The following is a 12,620-nucleotide window of genomic DNA, read 5'->3' as shown; positions in this document are numbered from 1 at the left end:
CTGAATTCAATCTTATCCAAAGCACACATGACCCTCAATTAGTGCGTCCCTGCTATTCTCCTTGCTACCGGCACACCCCCTCACCCTCTTGTTACATGCTCTCTTGCAACCCACCCCACCCATATATAGTGATCCAAGTGTAAAGGAGAGTTTCAAATGAGAGTGGACATTGGGGGGGGGGGAGTCGTTGGCGTAAGAAATAATAAGATAATAAAAGTTTGAAAGAGTGAATGTGGACAAATAGAGCTATGCGTCCTACCAGATCTAGATAAAAATTTATGAAGCGGCACAATTTAATGCCAGTAAAAATAATAGATAGCTATCATATGAAAATATATAATAAGTCTAACTAGCACAGCATATTCATTCAAAAGTACTTCCGACGTCTCGCGCTTAAGGAACTTGAACTTGTATGTGCGGAGCATTTTCAAGGCTGTTAGAAACACCACATGCACAAGAGGATTGCAGATAAAACCGCAATTCCTTACACTCTTTCGGTACTTCCACTTGAAACACATAGAAAGCCCTGACCATGGCCACACCTAGGTGCTCCCAATCTTCATTGTTGTCGAAACGTTTACTGACATAAATGTGGTGCTGTACAAGCTGAGCACCCTTACAGTCTTCTATGACCCAAGTGAGCATTAGACTTACAACACTCTTTCCGCAGGATTCATCCCACAAAACCTTAGAGCATTTTAAGGAGGCCTTTTTGAAGATCCCGTGGTCATGATCGCTGCTGATAGATATGTGACCAAGAAAAGCATTGTATAATAAGCGGCTTGCAGTTACCTCTGACTGGGCCATTCCCGATTTCGCATTAGCAGAATCGGTAAATTTACGAAGATCATAAATTTTATCAAGGTTCATCTTGTGAAAATAACTTACAGCAAAGATGCCTTCTAGCTTTCCAGTTACTTCTATGTTATATTCTCTAAAACTCCATTCCTGGTTGCCTTGGACTTGATATGCTCTGCTTGGAAACTTGAAGGCAATCTCTGGGTTGATATTTCCACAGATTTCTTGATTGTCCTTTTCATCTGGGTCTACCAAGAAGATACAGGTTTCCCCTTTCTGATCATGTACTTTGAGAAGAAGAGAAAAGCCAGAACAGCTTGTTCGCCTCACCTGCAAGTACCAGATTTTCTTTTAAAAATGCACCTACCCATGCTTGCAGAAAGCAAGCCATATTGTGAAGCTTCATATGTACTCTAATATGTTAAAGTAACTTGTGCCATTCCATACGAGGAGAGGATGTTTTTCCATTAAAAAGGGTATCTAAGTGTAACAGTTGACCACAAAACCTTCTCTTCATACTCATCTAAGTTGGTTTCACTTAAAGCCTCTACCCACAATCTTAGAAAACTGGTTTTGAATGTTAGAACAGACAATTCAAAACACGAATGGATTTTCCAGTCTTTGAATCCAAGCAGTTTGCACAATCGAATGCCATCAAACCTGTCACTGGTTTTGAATGTTAGAACAGACAATTCAAAACACGAATGGATTTTCCAGTCTTTGAATCCAAGCAGTTTGCACAATCGAATGCCAATTCAAGAGAAGCAACTGTTGTGCTTCTGTACAACAAAGATTACATCTCTTACGTCACTAGAGAAAAAGATAGTATTCCCATGCAGTGTATGATTGTCACACGCACAGAAGAAGTGACGTGTTTGAGAGTTTGACATGTCTCTGTTAGTTATGAGTTCTGAGATAATTTCTGAAGCGTGAGTATCTAGCTGCTAATTGAAATTGTGGTCATCCAGATGATTGTATGTGTAGCCATGAGGTGAGAACCGTTTCTGAACGTAGTATGTGTAGCCATGACGTGAGAACAGTCGCATGTGTAGCCATGAGGTGAGAACAGTTTCTGATCTACAACGTGATCAATTGCATCCTTTACAAAGAGGGACTTGAGAAAGATGTTGACTGGAGCTCAAATGCAAACGACAGTTTGCTCTTCGTTTCCTGCTACCTCCCACGTCAAGATTAAGAGGGAGATTTTTGTTACACACTTTAAAGTTTAATTCAGTGTTGCTTGATCAAATTCATGGCTGTTAGTCCTGTCAATAGGTTTTATGCCATGCAGAAATGCAAAGCTGTACACAAAAGATAATTTCAAGAATCAAGGTGCATAGCCACAGGGATATTCCCATACTACAGTATATGAGGGATCATGGCACAGTGTTGGCACAAGATGATCATCATCAATTTGTTTGAGAAGAAAAAGAAAGAAAGATATATTAACGTCTGCAGGAGGCCTTCACTGACAGAATAGAATGCTGGCTATATTTTGAAATACCCTTATTTTGCGAGCTATCAGAATTATTTCTTATCAGCTTGTACAACAATTATTCTTGATCTTTGTTAAAATTATGCAGTTCATAAAGGGTGGCAATTCCATCAGATTGCACGAAGCTCCTTATTGCATGCAACTCATTGTCTACACTAAAGCATATCCAGCATCTCATCTCTTTAAGCTGGCAGTCATTTCTTTCTCCCTACCATTGCCCAGCAAGCACAGTCTCTCGTTGATGCATGTGGGCCTAGCCTCCTTGTAATCTTCATCATCCGTACTATCGGATTCGTTTCATGCTTATTTTTATCATTTCCAGGTGTTTTCTATTGAAGCACTTTCAAAATGTAAAATCCAAAATCCAGATGTTTGATAGAGTTCTGAAAAGAAGATGTTCCAAAATGTCTAAAATTATTCATCCATCTCCATCTATGCTACTGCTCACGGATTCTCGTTTGGGGGGCTTAGAGGTGAGCATCAAATCTAGGTGGATGTCCAAAGGGTGGTGTATTGATTCTTCAACTCCTTTACCTCATAAGAGCATCAAAGAGCAAGCCTTAGCTTACTCCAGGAGAAAAGGGTAACTGTAAGCCCCCGTGGGGGAGGGGGGATTTGTTAAGTCTTCCTCAGTCTCAAATTAAGTGTGGCCTTCTTGCTTAGTTGTTGAAGAGCACATGTGTGAGTAGTTTGGTAAAGATTTTGATTCTCATTCATGCACTTTGCCCATGTTTGGCCATTTTTTAGGCACGTCCCTATGTGGGAGCCATAGGTTAGTTGGGCTTATCACAAGGAAGAAAATCAAAGTCCTTTCTATGAAAAAGGATCAACTGCCCTTTTCTTTAGGTTAATTAAGTAAGAAGAGATTAACCTAAGCATGAAGAATAGGTTAATTAGCTTAGATGTCTACACGTACTTTTAGAATTAAGCTTGGAATCAGGAAACAAAATCAGAAAACCCAAATATCTTTCGAATGATAAAATATTCAAGTACAATTTAATATGAGACTGTGTCCAAGACCCGAAGTATAACTAATTGCCCAATGCCCAATGTTCAATGGCAAAACAAACTTCAAAGTACAGATCAACGAACTCCGCCTTTGGGGGTGCCAAGCGAATGGCTCAAAATGGCCTATGGAATGCATAAATGATAATTATATCCCACACCAAACTGCACACCCATGGAGTCTCCAATCACCAGGCTAGAAGTTTTTGATGTACTTACAATGTCAAAGGGTCAATTTAAATTATGATGCTTGGGTCAGATGAAAGAGCAGCCCCCCTCACCACAACGATCCCCCCTCCCGCCTCTTCCCCTAAAACTCCTCCCCTGCCTTTCCTGCTTAGCATAGTCATTTTTTTTCAATTCCTCGCCTCATCCGAAGGAACTCATTTAATTCTGACCTTCAGAAATCTTTGGGACATACTCAGCTCATGATAGTTGACCTGAAATATGTATGAGAGCAGCGTGGTTGTATGTCTGACCTTTAGCTCTTCAAAAGTTGGGACATTGCTTTACTGTTTTGTTGCAGCAGGTAATATTTTATACATTTGATTCTTTTTTTTAGAATTCTTGCTACATTTGGAATTTGTAGCAGAAAATATCCAACATATCAAAATGTTTGAAATTTAAAATGTTCAAATCTTTCAAACGTCTGCTTATAATTACATATCGCCAGATTTTCTGCACTTTTGTGAACAATTCAAGGGAGTGCTTCATGTATGGGGAAGGGACAACGGTAGGTAGGGTGGCTGGCTGACACTATATCTTAAAACAAAAAGTCAAAGCAGGATGATACACGCTCAAAAAATGAATTAAGATAAATTTATTTTGATGATTATTCTCATAGATCAATAAGTAGACTAATCATAGGACTAGCTAGCTTGGAGAGGATTGAACTCCACAACCCTTGCTCCAAAATTCCCAATTAGCCCCTAATGGCATCAATCCCGATGGAACCCGTCATCCGTATTCATTTCATACAAACTGATACCAGCTGGATAGATTCACTCTTGTTGAGTCACTTGGCAGATTGCCGGAAGATTTGGGTTATTGATTGAGGCCAATTGCACATAGATGCACACACATGCCACCTTGTAAGGTCACCAGTTGACTAATTGGCATTGGTTCCACGATAGTCTTTACCCATCTAACATGCTTTCCCTGTCTGTACTTCTTTATGTCTCTTATTTGAGCATAGACAAGAAATCATGACAAAAATGCATAAGAACTGAACCCTCTGATCTTGCTAGGTCCCATGGGTCATGTCTCACTGGCCTCCCAAGGACACTAGCGTATCATCAATCATCATCATCCCCTAAAGGGAAGATGTGTACTGAGATCCTCTAATGTTTATCTACATGCTGAGCATGTCTCATATGCCGGATGCAAAACAAGGGTGAAGGAGGGAGAGAACCATATCCAAAAGCTGCATACATGTATATCCCAAAAAATTGTACATAAGAACCACCACGTCCAGCCTCTCTGATCACCTCGCTCCCTCTAGAGAAATCTCTCCCCAACTCTCATCCTCCAAATACTTCTCAAGGTCCTATTTACACCAACTCTCACATTCCTTAATCAAACAACTCTAACCCCCCTCCCTCGACCATGCACACCCACAGTTAATTACATATCCATAACGGAGGTGGACTTACAAAACAACCCAACGCATCCTCTTACACAATGTCACTAAAACCCACTAACCACCCCCAGTAGCAACAAAATGAGATTTCACATAACAGTACCTAGAGAGGAGGAAAGAACAAACTAAAAATAGACTGAAGAAGTTTACACACACTATTTTGGTTATGCTGATGATGCTCACTCTGCTCTTCATAAATTGGTGGACGAAACACAGAAAGAAGAACGGCACGAACGTAGTCAGAGTGCTACTGGGGGTCCTGGCAGCTGCAAACGCAGGGGGGCAGCGAAGATGCCATGCTGCCGCGAGAGCCATGGAAGGGAAAAGGATAGGAGGGAACAGGTTTGCTAGGATAGTGGAGAGGAAGGAGACAAGGAAGGGGGGAGCGAAGAGTAAGGGACAGGAGGGAAGTAAGAAAGGGAGAGGTCTCGTTGCAGAATGTGAAGTGTTGCAAAAGCCATGTGAGATAGTTCCTTTGATTTGCCAAGGTTACCAGAAAAGAAAGTATGGCCTGGCTTGAAGTAGCTCAGTTAGGATCTAATCTGCTCAAGTCGAAGGAACATCAATGTTATGCAACAGGTCCCAAAAGGTGCCACAAATGTGCTTTAGAATATTATCAAAGTGTAAAACCATTAATCCTACAGCAATAAACTGGCACTGATACAACAGAATGTCCTTCAACCACACAACATAATGTCTTTGGTGCACAGGACAGATGCATAATTTAAGTCCTACTTTCTGCATTGTTCAGTCAATATCCTTCTGAAGCCTGCAAATTTGCATGCAGTATCTTTTTCCAGGTTTATTAGATCCAAGAATATCGGTGCTTCCAAAAACAGATAAGCACATGCACATGGTAATAATGATTTAATAAGTTCTATTTTCTGCATTGTTCAATCAAAATTCTGCTAAAGCCTTAAATTTCCATTCACTATCTTTTTCCAGGTTTACTAGATCCAAGAAAATCTGTGCTTTGAAAAACAGATAAGCATATGCACATCGTAATAATGATTTGACAAACCTACCAGAACTTATCAATGCTCATTCCTTTCAAAATTACAAACTACCTCGTAGCTCAGAATAGAACACTTCCTGAAGTAGAAGAGATAAGAGGAAATATAGATTGGTTACCGTATAGGAGATCAGTAGAGGTGCACTCGTGATGATAACATCGGTTTCATACAAGACTGTGAGACAATAGGTTTGCTGTTCCATCTCACCATAAAATTTCACACAAGCCCCTCCACTGTACACAGGTTGCTCAATACTGCCAGCAAACAGCATTAGTTTCCCACATAGTTTAAAAGGGATGACCTTTTTACTGATTTATGTTACTTTTCAAGGACTTCAGAAAGAAATTAAATAAGTCGATGATCCAGCCTTCCTTTACCTTACAACGCTTTCAAAGTGTCCTTCATTTGAACCTGTCTCAATACGAAGAAGAGGCTGCAATTATAAATACATAATGAGCGCATGATATTGTTTACAAGGACTAAATAAGATGTCAATAACCTAAAAACTCATGTTGAAAGGGTGCAGATTCAAACTGCTTCTGCTTACAATCTTCTGCGATTAAGCATCGATTAACATGCATATTTGGTCTCTTCACAATCACAAACTTACAGTTTACGTGAAGAACATGTGCAATACCCAATAATTAAGCTAAAAAGGGAAACATCATGAAACATTTTGCAAATTAGGTCAGTCTCTATCCTGAGCTACATGTAAACAGAACCAATCTCCTGCTATATACAATGAGTCAAACCCGGATCCTGAGAACAGTCTCTGCTGTCTATGGCTGCCTCAGTTTGTGAATGATCCAGAACCAAACCCTCAGTTTGTCTCTGGCTACTTCAGTTTGTGAATGAACCTATAACCTCCCGATCATCGCGTATGATCCTATAACCTCCCGATCATCGCGTATGGCATGATCGCGATGAGTACATACCAACGATAGAGGATGGTGGATCTCAGCGGAGTTAATGAGTGAACCATATCACTGAAGCACTTGTTGGAGATATCATAGTCAAAGAGTGTGTTGGTGTGAAGTGTTGGTGTGTAGTTCTAGGTGATCTAGTACTAGTCTATGTGTGTGAATCATGTGTGAGTGCCACATGTCATCATGGGACTTATCCCATATGCACTAGGTGCTAGTGTGTGAGTGAGTAGCCTATATAAGGCTTGTACTTCACTTGTCTTGATATACTTGATGAATGAATGAGAGCCTTTCATTATGTCTTCATTTGTTCCTCACACCCTAACCTTCTCTCTCTCTCTCTTCACCATGTTTCTAACATGGTATCAGAGTAGGTTCAACCTTCCATAGCTGCCACGTCACCCTTGCCATCTCACCCTGTTTTACCTCCTCCATAGCTACTCCACCTCCGTTTTCTGTCCTTGCAGCCAGCCACCTTCATTGCTTGCTGGTCGGCACTTCCTGCAACAGGCGCCTACACGTGTGGTTCCTCCAAGTCGTTTTGAAGCCTTCTATCGCCAAATTTAGGGATTCATGTGCTGCTGCTGCATAGCAGCCTTCAACAGAGCCACTTCCGAGCAATTTCCAGCACTCCAGCATACAAATACCAGCCGAATTTCAGCTTGGTGATCTGCTGCAGCAATTCGGAGTCCCTTGCTGAGCAGCCTTACAGATTTCGAGACTTACCTTCGCACTTGGAGCATCCTACAGCTACCGCTTTGCAGATTTCGGACCTGCTGTTGCCCTTTGGAACACCTACACACATCGACTAGTTGCTGAGCGCCCAAAAGAGCACTTCAACAGGTCGACTATTCAGAATATTTCGAAGCATGACAGAGTTTGGGGTTTCAGTTCAGCTGCTCCAACCTGTTTTGAGGACATTTGGAGCTGTCCTAAGCCGTTCTTTCATGGATTACACTGGGTTTTCTGACCTACAGCAGAAAACCCTAATTTTTGCAAGCCTTAAATTTCAGAAATTAGGGCTTTCCTGGTTTTCATCTTCTCTTGGTACAATTGAAGACAAATCTCTGTCCTATCAGGTCTTTGCTGTTTTCAGTGCTCGAGAGACCTCAAATCATGGAAAGACAACCATCTATATTGATGAAAACCATTACAGTCTGCACCATTATGACTGGAATTCTTGGGCTTTCTAGGCCCCTATGCTATGAGTGTTTGTGTTGAGTCAAATAAAGGTTCTCAGCCTTGAGTTCTAAATTGAATGTATTGGGAGTCAATAAGAGGTACTCTGTCCTAGGTTGTCCCCCAAAAATGAATGTATTGTCTTTTACTTTGGTTGATGGTATTGACCACCCAGTTCAGAGTAAGGGGGGATGACGAGTGATGGTTTGCCCTTGCCGGTCGCAAGCTGACTAAGAAGTCACTATCACATGGGAGGTGTTGGATAGTTGGACTTGCTCTTTGCAGTATTGCGGTGGAGGGGGTGTGTGTTGGTGTGAAGTGTTGGTGTGTAGTACTAGGTGATCTAGTACTAGTCTATGTGTGTGAGTCATGTGTGAGTGCCACGTGTCATCATGGGACTTATCCCATATGCACTAGGTGCTAGTGTGTGAGTGAGTAGCCTATATAAGGCTTGTACTTCACTTGTCTTGATATACTTGATGAATGAATGAGAGCCTTTCATTATGTCTTCATTTGTGCATCATTTCCTCACACCCTAACCTTCTCTCTCTCTCTCTCTCTCTCTCTCTCTCTCTCTCCACCATGTTAGAAATCACACGGGAGGTGTTGGATAGTTGGACTTGCTCTTTGCAGTATTGCCGTGGACGGGGGATCGGTCTACTCTTTGCATGTTGGGTCTCACACTCTTTGCTCTGAAGGGGGATGTTGGAGATATCACAGTCAAAGAGTGTGTTGGTGTGAAGTGTTGGTGTGTAGTACTAGGTGATCTAGTACTAGTCTATGTGTGTGAGTCATGTGTGAGTGTCACGAGTCATCATGGGACCTATCCCATATGCACTAGGTGCTAGTGTGTGAGTGAGTAGCCTATATAAGGCTTCTTGTACTTCACTTGTCTTGATATACTTGATGAATGAATGAGAGCCTTTCATTATGTCTTCATTTGTGCATCATTTCCTCACACCCTAACCTTCTCTCTCTCTCTCTCTTCACCATGTTTCTAACAACACTGAGTCAAAGTCTAAAGTGACGTAAATGACAAAGCAGGCAGGAATTTCACTCATGTGGTTCAGCCTGATAATATAACGATTACCAAAGATTACATGCCACAAGAAAATGAAAGAACCCAACCACAAATACCTCAACTGAGCTGAAAATACAGAGAAAGTAGAGTTTACAATAAACCCAAAAAGGTGAAGACATGGCACACACAACATCACCCATAGCTTAGCCAAATATGATGTCTTCAGTTCACTCCTAATGGAAACAAGATGAATTCTATTGGGCCTACCCGACATGAAGGCAAGAAACAAGAAGGGAAGAACAAGACAAATGGGCAAGCGAGATGGAAGCTGAAACCTCAACTTGCTCTTGCAAGGCGACGTTCTGCATGAGGATGCAGCAAGAAAAAGTAAAGATTATGGAAGAGACCGGATACACCAGCACTTGGAGGCTCACAAGCATGCCAAAGCTCGGCAGACTAATGTAGTTGCATTCACCCAGCTTCTCGCAAATGATTGAATGAATCTGTCCGTGCTGGAGTCAGGAATTGAGAGTGAAGCTGAGGAAGCAAGAGGAAGAGTACAGGTGGGCTGAAATGGAGAAAAAGAGAAGGGAAGAGCTTAAGGTGCACTCCTGGATCTAGGTATGATGCATGATCTCATTCTATAATGGTCTTGAGAGGTGGCCCTCCTCCAATGGCTTCACCTACTTTCCACATGGAGCGGGTTCAAGCATGGTTGATTATATCTTGGGATCCCATGCCTTCACATTACACATCACGGACTTCTCTATTTCACCACTCCCCTTGGGCATATCTCTACTTTAGTATCACCACTCCTCGTCTTGCTACACCACCCATTTACACTACTTATCACAACATACACTTCGATTACAGCCTCACACCAAGATATTCCGCATGACTCTACACCCTAGTCACTTATACTGATCACGTATCTCTCTTATAGGACCGGGCCGCTTTGATTAACCAATCACTACACGAGGCTGCCCTTCACACCTTCCCACCAGCTCTAGGGTCCGTGCCATGTAATAGCCGGTACGATGACGAGTGTAAGGCCCTTTCCCAACAACTCTGTCCAAGAATGGCCTACCGAGCCAACCGGACACGTTACACGAGTATCGTCGCCTAGTTCACCAAAAGAAACAAAACTTTATTTGCCAAAACGAGGAGAAATTACTGAACATCTTGTTTACTAATAACTCCAAAGACTTTTGGCGACGGTTTCTTGAACAACGGTCCCTCTCACCACTCATAAATATTCAAGTCTGGCACAACTACGCCTGTACATTATATGACATCCCCGACCAGCTTCACAATGGTCGAGCGAAGGATCATGAGGGTTTATGCACCAACTTTGTTGCATACGGGATTGATATCCTAGCAAAGCTATTCAATGAAGCAGTTTGTCTCGGTTTCCCACGCACATGGACCCTCAACACTATCACACCTATCACAAGGCAAGGAATCCTATGAGTCCAAGTAACTGCACGACCATTATGATTGGGCGTGTCATGTCCAAAATATAAGCCTCAGCACTTGATTTGGAGGTCGGCCACTATGCAAAGATGCAAGGACTCAGAGCCAAGAGACAGGTAGGCTTTCAACGCGATCGTGGGACTATGGACCACATACTTACACTGAGGAGTGTTATGGAGGAGGCCAGAGCACAGAAACAGGGTCTATTGCTGCTTTGTCGATTTTCGCAAAGCCTTCTACACAGTACCACAAGCACGTCTCATCAAGCGGTGCAAGAGCTGCGCTGTGCCCAGGAGATAGTTTAGGCTGTTATGGCACTTTACAAGAGGGTTTCCAGCAAAGTTCGTACGGATGGGGGATGGACAGATGAGATCATGAGCACCATTGGGGTCAAACAAGATTGATCGCTGTCACTGACCTTGTTTGGTCTTTACATCGACAAGCTTGAGTCTTTATGAGAACGCTAGGAGGAGCTGGTTGCTCTCTCGCCAGCTTCATGCTCCAATTCTGTTGTATGCTGATGTTGTGATACTCTTATCGTCGCCTGCTGAGGGGCTCTAGAGACATCTAGATGCGTTACTGGCTTTGTTGCGGGTCCCATGGTTTGAAGATCAACCTTGGTAAAACCAAGGTTATGATCTTGAACACCTCCACGGCAGCCGCACACACATAGCAATTCATGCTTGACAGAGCATCAATTGAGATTGTCTCAGCATACACTTACCTAGGGGTTCTATTCTTTGGACCTATCTTCACGATAAGGCCGGCACTGTAGGCCTGTCTGAGTAGAGGATATGCTTCCCTTGCCCAATTGGAGAGACAGTGCTTCCATTCACATTTTCAGGACTGACAGACCAAGGTTCTTCTCTTTTACTCCTTGGTCCAACCTATGGTCATATACGGCAACACTTGCTGGGGGGCATATCTATCCAACACAGAGTGGACCCAAGTGGAGAGATTACATGTTCTCTTGTAGTCACGGATGATTCAAGCTGAGTTTGGGGCTTTCCCATTGCAGCTAGATGCGGCATTTCAGACCATCATTTCTCTATACCGCATGCGAGCATTGGCTCCTATACTACAGGGGATCAGGGATGCTCGTATGTACACACATGCTGATGGTTTGAGAGATTGGGTTTCCATATAGACATACTGCCTCCCTTTCCGTACAACATTGATGCCTCGTTTGGACCATTTCAAGGCAACGAGTTCAACCCGGTCTGGGAGGATCTCTTACAGCTACACACATTCAGGACTTGGTTCAGGTTGGCACAAACAGAGCTTCTTGTGAAGCTCAGTTTCTATCAGGACCACTACCTGCACATTTCTGAGGAGGGTCTCATTATCCCACCAGGGTACACCTTCACTCACCACACTCACTCAAGATTGCCATTGGATAGTTCCGCGTGTCATGGCACCGACTCCGTATCGAGAGTGGACGATCAAATGGGATCCCCGGAGAGAGCCATATCTGCACACACTGTGATCGGCATGAGGTAGAATCAGAGGAGCACTTCATCTTCTGTTGCCCAGTCTCCTATGAGATCCGTGGACAACACCGCTGTCTTTTCAGAGACGGATTCGAGGGCCTCTCCAAACTCCTTTCATACCCAAACCAGAGATGCTTGGCTGCTTTCATTCACGAGGCGGTCCGACACAGCGAGTGGCTCATCAAATCACGGAGACTGGAGCGGGGGGCCTTACTGTAGAATCCCGTAGGATAGAATAGATGCATCTTGCAAGAGGTGTGAGAGCACAATGAAAGAAAGATGGTAGTTCTCTATTATGATTGTGAGAGAGAGATCTCTCTCTTATAGAAAGGGGGAGAAGGTAATACCTTCCCTACATAAGTGGCAATCAGCCCCTACATCAGTGGGAATCAATCCCTACATCAGTGGGATTGCCTTTGTCTTACATCATCACTTAGGTCACACACTAGACACATCATAGCACTTGATGTGCCTTTACAACACACACAAACACACATGTGACTCCCCTAGATGCACACATGCACCATAGAGCAAGCCCTTGATCATACTTATCCCAACATACCCTCCCTCAAGGGTTTGCCTCT

At 43.0% G+C, this 12,620-nt stretch overlaps 1 protein-coding gene across 2 annotated transcripts in view; it reads right to left on the bottom strand.

The window, feature by feature from the left end:
* Positions 1-241: 241 nt before the first annotated feature.
* The window catches only part of LOC147880161 (cytosolic endo-beta-N-acetylglucosaminidase 1-like), a 68,359-nt gene continuing 55,980 nt past the window's right edge, over positions 242-12,620 (bottom strand). For both annotated transcript variants that reach the window (XM_087370978.1, XM_087370979.1), the window contains 3 exons: positions 6,328-6,383; positions 6,069-6,204; positions 242-1,128 (listed from right to left, as the gene is read on the bottom strand). In XM_087370978.1, the coding sequence (XP_087227104.1) occupies positions 394-1,128; positions 6,069-6,204; positions 6,328-6,383 (927 nt within the window). In that variant the 3' untranslated portion in view covers positions 242-393. The remainder of the gene's footprint in view (positions 1,129-6,068; positions 6,205-6,327; positions 6,384-12,620) is intronic.

This window comes from Dipteris shenzhenensis, chromosome 32 (genome assembly GCF_047967505.1).
Source record: "Dipteris shenzhenensis isolate YYH24624 ecotype China chromosome 32, Dip_SZ_1.0, whole genome shotgun sequence".
Classification (NCBI taxonomy): Eukaryota; Viridiplantae; Streptophyta; class Polypodiopsida; order Gleicheniales; family Dipteridaceae; genus Dipteris; species Dipteris shenzhenensis.
Note: the sequence above shows the minus strand (reverse complement) of the source record. Positions and strands in the feature narration are given on the sequence as shown.